The following is a 14,511-nucleotide window of genomic DNA, read 5'->3' as shown; positions in this document are numbered from 1 at the left end:
CTTGAGCAGGGAAACAAATCAGGAAGCCACAGAGAAGGCTTTCAATAACATTTCATGGACTTTTATGACGAAAACTTTACAAAAGATGAATTGTGGAGAGATATTCTTGAAAGCAATTGAGGCAATTTATTCTAATCAACATACTATGCTGATACTGAATAATGTATTAATAATGTCTTAACAGAAAAATTTAAAATAACTAAGGGGACAAGCACCCCTGTCACCATTATTGTTTATATTGGTGTTGGAGGTTCTGGCTAGAAGAATGAGATCTGATGAAGAGATCAAAGGGATAACAGTGAGGCAGAGAGCATAGGTATAAACTCCAGGCATTTGCCAATGATGTGGTGAGAGCGGTAGAGGAACCTATGTTCAGTGTGCCAAGGGTTTTAGAGCAAATTTCTGAATTCGGAGAGATAGCAGGTTTCAGACTTAACAAAAATAAGACAAAAAATTATGGTGAAAATATGAATTACCAGATAAAAAATGATCTACAATTATCAGCAGGATTAATGATTGAAAAGGCAATTAAATATTTAGGAGTCTGGTTAACACTGAGGAATATAAATATTTTTAAAGACAATTGTGAAAGTTTGGAGAGAGGTTAAGAAGAGCCTAAAATTTGGGGAAGAGCTTGTTATTTTTGGTAGCGCATTCATTTTTATCACAGATATCTGTGATAAAAATGAATGCGCTACCAAAAAAGAGAGGGTATTTCATCTGTATTGGGAAATGTGTTCTTAATGCAGCAAGAATGTTTGTGTGTAGGTGTTTGGACTACTGGAAAAAATGAAAAATTATTTATATATTTCTTGCATGCATAACCCCCTCCTCAGAGATACATGTCCTCCCCCCCCTTTTATCATCACAACAATACTGCACGGCAAAGAGGCTGAGAGTGACTGACCCAGGTCACTCAGCAACCTTTGTGATTGAGTGGGGGTTTGAACCCAGGCCTCCCTGGTCTAAGTCCAGCATCCTGATTAACCAATGGTCCATATTAGCAAATGTCAGTCTTAGGTGAAACAGGTTTTTTCTTTTCTTTTCTTTTCTGAAATGTAGCTCTGATAGTCCAACACACATTCCTGGCCCTACAATAATAAAACTCTATTTATCTCAGCAAACAACCTTATTAATTGAGGACCAGGATGGAACCATGGCCAAGGAAATTCTTAGTTGTATTTGTGAGCTGTGGAGAAGAATGTCTATCCTGTGAACAAGTGCATACAGGAGAGTGGCACAGAAAGCTTTGTATAAAAGACTAAATGTTGCCTTTTGTTTTGCAAATGGTGACTATTGCATGTAATAGCCTGAAAAGGGAATGTTTTGTTTAGAAAGCTTATTGGTCTTGGGACACTGACTGCAATGACCTGAAGTGCTTGACAGGATGAGAAGAAATTCCTTTGTATATAGCTAACCATGAATCACCATGTATGTTTTTTTAGATTTAATCTTTATTTCTTGCTAGCCCAATTTACCCTCTTTTCCAGGAAGAGCTAAAAACATTGTGAATAATTTATGTAAACCACATAGGAAAGAAGGTGTTATAGATGCTGATAAAAACTTAACTAGACAAAACATGTTAATAGCCCAGGACAATTGGTTGAGCAATAAGAGCCAATGACTTGAAATATTCTCCTGATAGTTCAGAATCTCTCTCCAGGATTTGGAATGAGACACATCAGAGCTTAATGAGCATGACAGGATAGACACAGATGCAGGATTAGTGACTTTACTGTCTTCTGAAAGAAAAGTGGGGCAAACAAATAATCCTTTATCAGAAGTAAATAATAATTACAAGTATATATGTTTAGTGCTGCCACCTGAAATAGAATTCTTATTTAAAACAAGTTTTAGTCCTTTTGTGCTCAAGCTTTAGAGATCTTGAATTGCCTTGGCAAGTTTGGGACTCTGTAACATTTCAGAGTAGAATGCAGGTAGCTAGAACAGTAAATGGAATGGTTTTTTGAACTTCAGCTGCAATAGAGAAAGGGAGGTTTTGTAATATTATTGCTTTGGCAGCAGCTGAGATTGCATACACCAACCTTCACTGATCTGCCCCCCCCCCCCCAAGTGCTTGGAAGTCTCATTCCCATCAGTCCTAGCTGATGAGAGTTGTAGGCCAAAGCACCCGTTTGGTGAAGGCTAGTCCACACATATACAGCAAACGGGGGATGATAGAAAGGATTGAGGGATACCACTTATGAATGTTTTCCCCGTGCTAAAAACAAAACCTCCATTCAGCTAGAAAACTAGCACATTGAAGAGAATAGTTCTAGCCCAACTCTTTACCAGATGTACTACTTTTCTATTTGCAGCACATGTGTAGGGAAGCATTCAACACCCCCCCTCCCTGACTGAAATGGTACAGTCTGTCTATATCTCAGTTTCTTGCATGGATTGTTCAGTCCAGTTTATCAGCAAATATACACAAATGTGGGGAAGTGTACTCTGTCATAAAACTCTGCCAGCTGAGGGGAGGTCAAAGGGAGGACAGGATAGTTTTCTCAGTGGGCCTTGGCCCATCCTTATCCTCCTATACCTCCCATCTATGATGTCAATGCATCTGGACTGGATGCAATACTGATGAGCTGTGGACTTTCCATTTGAAAAACACAAAAGAGTCTTGTGTCCCCTTGAAGACTCCCAGTCTTTGGCAGGGAGGAATTCAAACACATGCTGGGATATTTAGGGCCACTTCAGACAACCTGTTCATTCAGTATGCACCCCAAAGATTATGTGGTAGTTAAACTATTTCCTAAGGGATGCGGGTGGCGCTGTGGGTTAAACCACAGAGCCTAGGGCTTTCCAATCAGAAGGTCGGTGGTTCGAATCCCTGCCACGGGGTGAACTCCTGTTGTTCGGTCCCAGCTCCTGCCCACCTAGCAGTTCGAAAGCACGTCAAAATGCAAGTAGATAAATAGGTACCACTCCAGCGGGAAGGTAAACGGCATTTCCATGCACTGCTCTGGTTCACCAGAAGCAGTTTAGTCATGCTGGCCACATGACCCGGAAGCTGTACGCCAGCTCCCTTGCCCAGTAAAGCGAGATGAGCACCGCAACCCCAGAGTCGTCCGCGACTGGACCAAATGGTCAGGGGTCCCTTTACCCTTTACCTAGACTATTCCCAGTCTACACTGAGCCTTTGCTTTCATTTGTTTACAAAGACAATGAGGATTCATTCTGCATTCATCCTGATTTGCTTGTGGAGTCTTCCCATTTATCCTTTGTTCATCCTAGACTTTTTGGTGCATTTTGCCATTTCTTTCCTAACCACAAAAAGTCTGTTTGCTTTAAAAATCGGTTTGTCGTGCTAGAGTGACTGAATGCTTTAATCCCTTGAAAATTGTAGAATGAAGACATGATTAATGGGAAGATGCATAAACACCCCGCAAGCAAATCAGGATGAATGTTCATTCTCATATAACAACCCTTACCCACCAACAAATCAAATAAAGACAGGATATAATCTAACCGGCACTCCACATAAATAAACTTTGTGCCAGCAAATCAGGATCAATGCTCAATAAAGACAGGATATAATTTAACCTGCACGCCCAATATGCTTGTGGAAGTAAATCAGGATAAATGCTCAATAAACAGGTCATCTGGAGGAGCCCTGAAATGTACTACGCCATATTTCAGACACTTTTGCTCTAGTGTGCTACTGTTAATTGAGACTAGCCCATATTCCCATACTGAACTGAAACAGGACTACAGTTACATACTTAATCCATTCCAGAGGTCCGTTCGTAACCGGAAACCACTCGTAACATGAGCCACCCTTTCGCTAATGGCGCCTCCCGCTGCTGCCGCACTGCCGGAGTGCGATTTCCGCTCGCATGCTGGAGCAAAGTTCGCAACAAGGGGCATCTACTTCCGGGTTAGTGGAACACGTAACCCAAAGCATTTGTAAGGGGAATGGTACATAACACGAGGTACCACCTGTATTAAAGATTACCCTTTCCCTCAGGGCAAGGTAACAATTACTGCTTTTTACTCAGCATGCTAGGGAAGCAACAGGGATCCCCTGTACTTGCATCCTGAGAGGTCTTATGACACTGCCTAGACCAGGGGTCAGCAAGGTTTATCTTGCCTGGGCTGGATCAGTCCTGCAGAGATCCCTCCATGGGCTGGATCGCGCCCACGCCCGCAATTTTCAGACGCGATTTTTGGCACTGCAGAAGCAAGTCCCTGCGCCATGCTGCGCTGGTTAAGCGCAGCACACGAGTGGGCATCTCGGTTCAGGGGCGGCTCGTGGGCCAGTCACATGACCTCCGCGGGCCACTTCCGGCCCATGGGCCTTAGGTTGCTGACCCCTGGCCTAGACTTCTCCTCAGACTATTTCACAGTCTTCTCAGGCAGATCATTCTGCAACTGGGTGGGCAGGCATCATAGCCTGAATGTGAACCTGAAATTATATTTCTACAATTTTTCATGAGAATGTGAAGAATTTACTTGAGTTGTGATTCTTCAACCGTATCTCTCCTTCCTTGACTCAACACCATCTTTCCTTAAGCACCAAACCATTAAAGAGGCCTCACCAACTCTTGTCAAGACATATACAATCTACAAAATGCCCTTCTATAGCTGCTAAAACTCAGAGGTGCTAAGAAAAAGACTAACATGGCACACAGTTCGAAGTTCTGGTTATAAAACTGGAAAAACCACAGTCGGATTTAAGACAGGGAACGGAGCCATGGGCAACTGTGGCCTAACAAGCCAGGGTAGAAGTGCTGCAGCCAGGTGTGTGAAGGAAGAGATGAGAAGGAAGCATGTGGGCACACAGCATGTTCTCTCGTTGATAACCTATGGTTTGCCAGCCTGTGAGATCTGGGCAATGGCCACCGATGCCAAGCAGGGATCTGAAGCTAAGGGCCGACCCTGCCATTGAGCAGAGTGAGACAGATGCCTCAGGTGGCATATGCTGGAACAGACACACCTGGCTGCAGGTGGCATATGCTGGAACAGACAGAGCAGTGTGTGTCCTGTCCTGTTTTCTCTGAGCTAGCCCTTGGCCCTCAGGAGCAGCAGAGATGGTGCCCCATTGTCACTGTTGAAGTAAGATTCAACCGCCAGTAGGGTCTGCTTCTGTACGTGGAATGGAGAGAGGAGCCATCTTTTCCTTCGCCTCAGGCAGCCAAATGTTATAGGCTGGCCCTGCTAAAGCTCAGTCTCCCCAGACCAAAGGCTAAACCAAACATCATCCAGTAAATTTGTGCCTACCCTCAGCAATGTCTAGATTCTAGAACATGAACTGATTACATGAGGGAAGGTAAAGTGACCACCTCAGGCGGCAGGATCCGAAGCAGATCTTTCTTTTTCTTTTGTTCCTGGTGTGGGTCTTCACTCCCTGTTTCTTCCCGAGTGAGGAGGGGACCGCCATGCTGTGGTTTGCCTCAGGTGCCAAAATGTCCTGGGCTGACCGGACAAAGACCATCTCTCGGCCTAAAGTACCTCAAAGGGCTGTTGTGAGGATAAAATGGGGGAGGGGAGATAACTATATACACCACCCTGAGCTCCTTGGCGGAAAGGTGGGATAGAAATGTAAAGATGAAATAAATAAATAAGGGGAAGCAGGGATAGGAAGGAAACATATTGAGAGTTGCAGAGTCAGGCCACCAGGTAGATTTTCCGCAAGAAATGAGGCGGAAAGCCAGAAGTGCTGTGGTGGTTTTCATCACCAGGTCCAGCTATACATAGAAAGGCCTAGTCCATCACTCTGTGCTCCACACCACACTGACTCTAGGAACAGGACCCTTACCCTTCGGGAATTCAAGCCTTCGACATGTTCAGTATATGTTCCTGTGGGCTTAAATGTGCTTCTGTTTTTGTTCTGCTCTGCTCCATAACCCTGACGAGGCCCTGTGCCCGGCCCCCAACCTTTCTTTGAAGGGGCTGGGGTCCCTCAGCGTTCAGAGGGGCCCCTGCACAACACCAGAAGAATCTTAATCCTCAGAGAAGGTGTTGCTTCTGACACACACTGTATATTTAAGGCCTATTTAAGGTGCATGACTTTGCCCTTCCCCTCCTGAATCCTGGGAACTGAAGTTTGTTAACAGTGCCAAGGATAGGAGCTCTGTAAGGGATAAACTACATTTCCCAGGGTACTTTGGGAACAGTCACATGTTTTAAATGTGTCAGTGCTCAGTACCTCCTCTTTGGGTAAAGGCCAAGATCCATGCCAGAGGCTTGTTGGGGGGGGGCTGGTTCCTTTAACTGAGGAGACGTCTCACAGCAGGGAGAGGCAGATCCTTCTCTTGGTTCACTCACTTCCAGTCAAGGGCTAGCGTCCAAGCCATGCATATTGCAGTTTTTTCCATTGTCTCAGGAAGGGGGTTGCAGCAGTCTGGCGTTTGGGAGGGTTTTTGAGCTGCTCATCACGACTGAATTCCAATAAGAAACAAGCCCTCAGGAATTCCATCTCCAATTTCTCCTTTTCTACTTCAGAAAATGAGACACACACACACACACACACACACACACACACACAGAGTTTCCCTCTCCATTAGCCCCTTAGTTTGGCTATGTTAGACCTAAAATCACACAGCTAAGAACAGCAGGAGGAGCCAAAGCTGGCTTCCCTGACGCCTGACATTTAACTTTCCAGAGTTTCTCATTAGCACAAGAGGCTGAGTTTCCATGCTGGATCAGACCAAGGGTCCATTTACCAGGCATCTTATTTCCCCTGGTGGCCAGCACACAGGTGGGGCATGAGGGCAATGGAGCCCTCTCCCGCTGTTGTTCCTCAGCAACTGGTATTCACTGGCACGCTGCCTCTGGTATTCACAGATCACCTTATCCACTATGAAGTTGTCAAATCTTCTTATTACAGACTATGTTAACAACTGTCTCAGATCAACGGGTACAGTTGCTGTGGATCATGCGGCTTTGCTTAACTTGCATAACGTATACAGGAGGCCAGATTTTATTGCAGAATTTGGTGACCCTAAAAATATTATTTTTCAGAAAATCATGGGGTTGTATCTAATTAAATCACTGCATCTGCAGAACAACTTCCGTGAGCACAATGGAGCTGCCCCTTCTTCTCAGTGTTGGTTGGTAAGGAAAAATTAAAACATAGAAAGGAGAATTCCATGGATGATCCAGGTTTGGAGCAAGTACTCTTTGGTGAGAGAACCCCAGCAGAGATTTACCTAAAATCACAAAACATGCAGCCAAGTAAAGCATGGAAATGCAGGCTGTTAGACCTTTCAAATATGTGCTTGTGAGTTTCTTCCAAAGTTCTCCTCTTCCTTTAGCATAGAAAAAGACTAAGTGTTTTGTAGGTTAAAAATGGTTTCGTGTGCTTTTCCATACAGCATTCAGAAGACACAGGCAAGCAAAACTTAGGTTAGTTCCAAAATGGTGAAAGTTCCTAAATTGTATAAGAACAAGAGGGGGAGAAGGAGGGCAAAGCTCCATCCCGCTTGCAGAAGTTGCTCCATTCACACAATGACTTAGCTGGATTCAGCACAAGAGCGTAACCAGCCCCGGAAGTAACTCACAACATCCAGGACAGGGGCGGGTACCTTTTTGGCTCCATGGGCCAGATCCTTATCAGGATTGGCATCAGAGGCCGAATTTGAGCTGTGGGTGCTGCCCACCTGTCAATCACATGACATCCTTATGACATCTCATGATTCTAGGAGAAAGAAGAAGGAAACCCATCCTGAACTAAGGTCCACTATTAAATATTCCTAAAAACCTTACACATAATGTATCCAGTTCTACCCAAAGGAGGCTTCTTTTGCAACTAGACACCTGGTATAACTAGAAAAACAACCGTTCTTTGTGCAAGATAAAGAAAGTTGCTTTTCTCCAACTTGCAAATGCCCATCATAGTACATGACAACTGAAGGATTTCAGGTTTGCATTCTTTATAATCAATTAGCATGCAAATAAAGAGTCACCTGGAGTATATGTATACACACAGACACACACAGACACACAAGCAACCCTTTTAAGTAAATAGAGCTGCCAATGCAGTTTTTATGTAAAAATAGAGCCTCTGGATTGACAGGGAGACTTATAGCCCTTCAGATGTTGATTGACTACACAGACCTCATCATCCTTGATCATTGGTTATGCTGGCTGAGGCTGATGGGAGTTGGAGTCCAACAACATATGGTTCTCAACCTTTGATGTAAAGGATACACACACACACACATACCTATTCTCCCCTTTTTACTGTTTTTGGCGCGCGCGCACACACACACACACACACGGTCCCTCCAGGAATAAGACCTCTCATTTTCAGCTTTAGCATCTTGCAAGCACCATTTTGTGAACTGTTTTAAGGCCTGGGACTCCCCTGCCTGCTCCACTCACGGTGCTTGGCTCCCTTCACTTTCTCTAAAAAGGGTTCTTGACCCAGCACTCTAGACAGAGGCAGAGCAACCTGCTCCAGTACCCGGAGTGGCGCTCGTCCTGGGGGTGGGGCATGGCATGCGTCCTGGGGGTATGTGCAGCAAGCGGCGCGCACCCCAGGAGGTGCCACTAATCATTTGTCACCCCTCCTTTGGAATGGCACCTGGGGCACACCACCCCCCACCCCCGCCTTGGAATGCCTCTGAGTCTAGACAGTCTCTAGGAAAAAAACTCTTGCAAAATAAAAGTAAAATAAAATAAAAGTAAAATAAAATAAAACATTCCTTCCAGTAGCACCTTAGAGACCAACTAAGTTTGTTCTTGGTATGAACTTTCATGTGCATGCACACGAAAGCTCATACCAAGAACAAACTTAGTTGGTCTCTAAGGTGCTACTGGAAGGAATGTTTTATTTTATTTTGTCTTGACTATGGCAGACCAACACGGCTACCTACCTGTAAAATAGAAGTAGTTTCTTGCAGAGAAGCAGCAGAAAAGATAGCATACATAGCAAAATAAAGAGTATTTCATTCAGCAAATGTTTTACTGCTTGGGCTCAGGCGGTCAATAAGACTTCTGAAAGTCTCTTAATCAAACAATTTCAAAGTGTCCAAGATGGCACAATGCAGTGAATTTACAGTGCACCATACTCTTTAAAGTAGCCCAGCCTCCTCCCTCCCACACCCCGGAGAGGCAGATTGGGACATGACCTTGATGGAGGCCCTATCCCCTCTCACTCCCCCCCCCCGCCATTGTCCTTCTGGCGCAGCTTCCAGAAGTAGGAAGAGGAGGGGGTGGCACACAAGCACAAGGTGAGAGTGTGAGACCAAAATAGTGTGTCTTTTGGTCCCGCACTCTGGCACGGTCAGAGCATGGGAGGCAAAGCGGGACACCCCAGGATAGAATCAGAAGCCTGGGCAGCTTCTGTAATTCTGAGATGTCCTGCTTAAAACAGGCCAGTTGTGCGGTATGCTGATGGAGTCCAACATCTGCGGAGAGTCAAAGGCTCCCCACCCCTGCTGCATAAGGGTCCTTGGGTTTATAAAACCAAATCTGAATGAAATCGAGGTGCAGTTCGCAGCAGAGCAATGACTGCATAGGAGCATAAGGAATTTGCCTAATCTCATCAGTTCTTCGAGCTGAGTGTTGTCTGCACTGACTGAGAGCACCTCTCCAAGGTTTCAGGCAGGGTTGTTTCTCAGTCCTACCTGGAGATGCTGGTGACTGAACCTGGGACCATCTGCCTGTAGAACAGGTGCTCTGCCACTGAGCTATGGCCCTTCTTCTGAAGGGAGATGGCTAGGTTTTCTGCTCCGTGGAGAGGTCCGCCTGATTCTTGTGGGGCCATTGTGGAGCATGGCACAAAAAAACCCCATCTACTCATCTAGACTCTTTGAAAACTTCAAATGTCCCATCTTGATAATGAGATCATATATTCATTTCCCCCGGGTCTTTTTAATTAAAGCAGGAGGCAAGTCATAAATGACATCATATACCAGAACTGAGTAACCACGTCTCTGCTATGTAACCAAAAACCGATTAGCATGAAAAGTCAGAATCCCACAAGGCAGGCAGCAAACAGAGCACGCAAGTCTGGGTGTGTGGGTGACAGAAAGGATTAAACAGAGGAAATGCCAAATGCACACGCACATCACACTGCTTTGCTAACTACCCAGATGGAGTTCTGGCAGCTATAAAATGGTAGTAGTACCCCATGTCCAGCCGACTCAGGAGAATCATATTACAATGTAACAAAGTGACACAGACTTGTCAGGACAAGACAAGATGTTCCATATGGCATTGGGATGCCTCTCTGTGTCAAAGTCTCCTCCTCTTACTCCAGAATGCAAGAGTCCTTCTTCACACAGCACAGTTGTGGAACTATGGAACTCGCTCACATGGGAGGCCGCCAACCCAGATGGCTTTAAAAGACAATTAGACAAATTCATGGAGGGTAAAGCCATCAACAACTACTAACCACAATGACCACAGATGGAAGCAGTACTGGAAACTGTCGGAGGGGAGAGTGCTCTTGCGCTCAGGTCCTGCCTGTGGGTTTCCCACAGGAACCTGGTTGGCCGCTGTGAGAATCGGATGTTAGGCTAGGTGGCCCATTGGCGGGATTCAGCAGGGCACATTTTATATTCTTATGGCAGGGGCTGATGGGAGTTGGAGTCCAACAACACCATGCTGCTTTATGCTACTGTGCTCTTCAATAGCCGCAGTGACTGATCCCCACACCGATCTTCTCAAAAACTTTCTCTCCCCTGCCAATCAGCCCCTCCAGAGGCTCCTTCTGTTCCTCATCCACATGGATTAGGCGCCTGTGGGTTGGTTTGTTTTTTCGCCACTTGAGCCAATCTTTCTGAGCTGCGCTCATACCCAACTTGCTGCCCTTGCTCTGTCCAAAAAAAATCCCCCCCACCAGAAGTTTTAACCTCAAAAAATGCAAAGAACGTCCTCTGAATTGGACTAAGCCAACAAGCACAGAGGAACAGAAATGAAGGAAGGAAGGAAGGGAGAGAGAAAGAGAGAGAGGGGCTTCTATAGCAAGCAAGATGGGCGGGGAGGGATGGCAGAGAAAATAACACATCCAGTTCAGGAAGGGAAGCAAGAAAACTGAGATGCTGAAAGAGAGGCTCTGGTCTGACAAGCCATTTATTTGCCTGCTCTGACAGCAGAATTGCTCTCTCTCTGCGTGTCTTTTGAGGGCATATTTTTTTGTATTTAATGGTGTACAAGCAAAGGTGGGTGGGGAGAAACACTTAATAATAATTTTGAAAAACCGAGTATATTTAAACAAGGTAAACACTAACCATGGGTGGAATTCAATGTGGCACTATTACAAATATTCCATCTGCACAAGCATGCTGTTGAGGGAGGGGTTTCCTTCTGACTGCACCCCCTGGAGTGTGGGAAGAGGCTTCTGCTGATGGGGTTAATTAGGTGACTCTCATCCTACTATTCCAGAAACCTTGCTAAATCCATACATCAGAATCTCACAATATTCCCAACAAGCATATGGATTTAGGTTTACTTGTACCTTGTTGCATCAGCTTATTTTTAAAGAAAATTGTCATACTTCTGTCTACCAACTTTGACCTTGAATCCTTTTAGTCAGTTTAGCCATGGAAGCTATATGCCAAACTTTAGCCAGTCAATCAAACTTTAGCCTGAATAAAAAAGGGGTCAGAGAAGCTAGACTTGCAACTGGGCTGCTTGCTCTCAGCAATCTCAGTGGCCTTGTGACCCACCCTTAAGGAAACTGCTGGGATGCCTGCCTGCCTATAAGCCTATTACCAAGTACATGGCCTCCCACATTTCACAGCTGAACAGACACTCTTGCGTGCTTGAAAATCTTCCATTCTCACCTTGAAGATCACTGCTAAGCTCCTGCCTGCCCCTCCCCTTCTGTTTACTGCCCATTACCAAAGGCTCTTCATTTGCTCTGTAATATAGTGCAATCTCTTCCAGGGGTCTTCTAAAAAATGAGTCCCATTGAGTCTGATAAGCTTTACAGTGCCAGGTAGGCATGGGCAGTGCCTCACTTTTGATTTCTCTCAGTTTCTCATTTTTTTTAAAACCTAGGTTTAGAAATGTAACGAAGATACATGCAATTTTTTTTTAAAAAAAAGGCTGAATGAAAATTCATACACATTTTCACACATATTTCTCCTAAGGCCAGATTTGGCCCTTGGGGCTGATGTTCACCACCCTGGGTTACAGGAATGCCAGCTCTTAAAATGATGTACTCTATTTCTGCATCAAAGTTGAAAATAGCGGAACATTATTTTTTTTTAAGACCAAAAATTTAGAATCAAACCAGAGAAATTTGGTCCCTTTCTCTGCAATTTTCTAAATGAATTGGTTGTGGCATTTTTATTCCACTCATCTTTTAGTGTATTTTAATCTTACCAGAAGTTGCATACACACGGAGCATCTAAAGCACAGTCCCACACTACCACCAATAAGAATCATGGGAACTGTAGTTTACCCCTTAGGGCTACAATTTCCAGCACTCTTAATCTGCACTTTCCAGTATGCTTTTTGAGGGAAGGAGGGAGGGAAATATGTTTTAAATGTGTTGTAAATGTATGGTGTGGGATACAGCCTTGGTCTTACCAGTTTTAATGCTGCAGATTATTATTTTTTAATGTAACAAGTCTTCAATTGCTATAAAGCACCTTAAAGAGGCAACATATAAACTTTTTGGTTTCATGTATTTATCTATAATTTAAAAACCCCATATTGATACATGTTCAAAACAGCAGCACTAAGCAAACAAAACTGACAGCTGTCTAGAATTTTAGGGATGAAATGAAATCTCTCCCCCATTCCCTTCCTTGAATTCACACCTGATTCACATATGGCTAAAAGGGGGCATTTGATCTCATAAGTTTCAGGAGACACTTAATTTTTTTGTAAGAACACCAGAAGAGCCTGGCTGCTGGGTCAGGCCCAAGGTCCCTCTGGTCCAGCTTCCTGTTCTCACAGTGGCCAGCCAGATGCCAACGGAGGAAGCCTGCAAGCAGGACCTGAGCACAAAAGCATTCCCTCCAGTTGTGATTCAGAGGGATACTGCCCCCAACAGTGGAGGTGGAACACAGACCTCATAACTACAGTGGCAGCCTCCCCCCCCCTTTAACAGTAGAGCTCTTCCATTCTGCAGACGCCATTTCCCCCTCTCCCACAACACCCCTTTGGAAGGTGCCATTTTAGGGTAATGTAGGGGCAAGGGTGGGGCACCAGAAAAGTAGCCCCTGGCTGCCAATTGCTGCACCACATGTAGCAGCAAAAAGTGGTTGTTGTTTTTTAAAGGGAAACTGCAGTTGCTGCACAGTTACTTCATAATGGGTCGAGACTGTGCACAGCTAAGGAAAGCTTTGCTCCTGTCATTTCTGCAATGATCTTTAAAAAGAGTGTCTTTTGACCAGAAACCTCATTTCACACACATGGGACATAGTGGCAGATTCAGCTGTTCCCTCAAAGCAAGAGAGCTGTCCTCTCCTGTCAGATGCAGATGCAGTGACAGGTCCCATTTATTTCAGCAAGACTTACACTCTTGAGGATTGTAGCCTCAGGCTCAAGTTGGGCCTCTGGAAATTAAGACTATGTGGGAGTGTGATGAAAACTGACTCTAGTGCGCATGCACATAAAACATCCAACACATGGACACTAGCGCCGATGTGCGCCTTTTCCCTTCCACCCACCCTGCCAGGAACTGCCGAGTGCTTTATTCTAGCAGAAGCACAATCACAGCCATTGTGAGGGTTCAGTCACTCCGACTAAAGCTCTCTTAGGAACTGTTTACTAACACACCCTGATTCAGAAACAGCAAAAAGAGAGAGGCGTAAATGAATGCAAGAAGCAAGGAGGCAGAAGCAGGGAACGGAATAGACGGCATTGCACAGAGACAAAAGTGTCCCAGCTTCTAGTCTCTATGAAACTTTGGAGATGAATTCATTCCATCCATGCTTCTAGCCAGAAAGTCAAACACACACACATCTAGACAATCATACATTCACGCCCCTTGCCATTGTATGCCACAAAACAGCCAGCGTCTCTGGCTGAATAATTTTAATGAGATGACGCAGCCTGTAATTCCATGCTTGCCTGTGCAGAGAAAGAGAAAGAGGGGGAGAGTTAGGTAACACACCTTGGTCAACTGCATTCTTGTGGCGCTTCTTGGGCTCCCTTTCCCCCGGGGTGCAGAGCAGCAATCCGTTCCCCAACAATCGGACCCTCCTTCCCAGCCCATACGATCCCTTCTGCTTCCTCTCTCTCTTTCTCCGGCAAAAGTTGTGGGTATTTTTCCCCCCTTCTCTGGATCTTTGGAACTGCCTTGCCTTACAAACTCCTCCTCCCTGTCCCACTCTTTCCACCCCCTTGCTCTCCATCTCTCTCACACATACACATACACATACACATACACACAGTCTTAATAATATTTAGCTCAGTGCCAGAGCAAACTCAGCCATGCCAGATGAAGCTGTGCGAGTTTGCAAAACTGGGCCTGTAAACAGGTGGCAAAGTGGAGCCCCCTGAGATGTAGGTAGATTAGTATGCCGTGTGTGTGTGTGTGTGTGTGTGTGTGTGTGTACAGAGAAGAAGGTCATAACCTTTTCAGGGTATAACATGGAG

At 45.1% G+C, this 14,511-nt stretch overlaps 1 protein-coding gene across 1 annotated transcript in view; it reads right to left on the bottom strand.

Moving 5' to 3' along the window:
- TNS2 (tensin 2) overlaps window positions 1–14,173 on the bottom strand; it is a 132,205-nt gene extending 118,032 nt beyond the window's left edge. Inside the window, exon 1 of the mRNA XM_033137028.1 lies at window positions 14,027–14,173. Coding sequence (XP_032992919.1) covers window positions 14,027–14,128 — 102 coding nt within the window. The 5' untranslated portion in view covers window positions 14,129–14,173. The remainder of the gene's footprint in view (window positions 1–14,026) is intronic.
- Between the last annotated feature and the right edge of the window lie 338 nt (window positions 14,174–14,511).

This window comes from Lacerta agilis, chromosome 2, assembly GCF_009819535.1.
Source record: "Lacerta agilis isolate rLacAgi1 chromosome 2, rLacAgi1.pri, whole genome shotgun sequence".
NCBI classification, from domain to species: domain Eukaryota; kingdom Metazoa; phylum Chordata; class Lepidosauria; order Squamata; family Lacertidae; genus Lacerta; species Lacerta agilis.
Note: the sequence above shows the minus strand (reverse complement) of the source record. Positions and strands in the feature narration are given on the sequence as shown.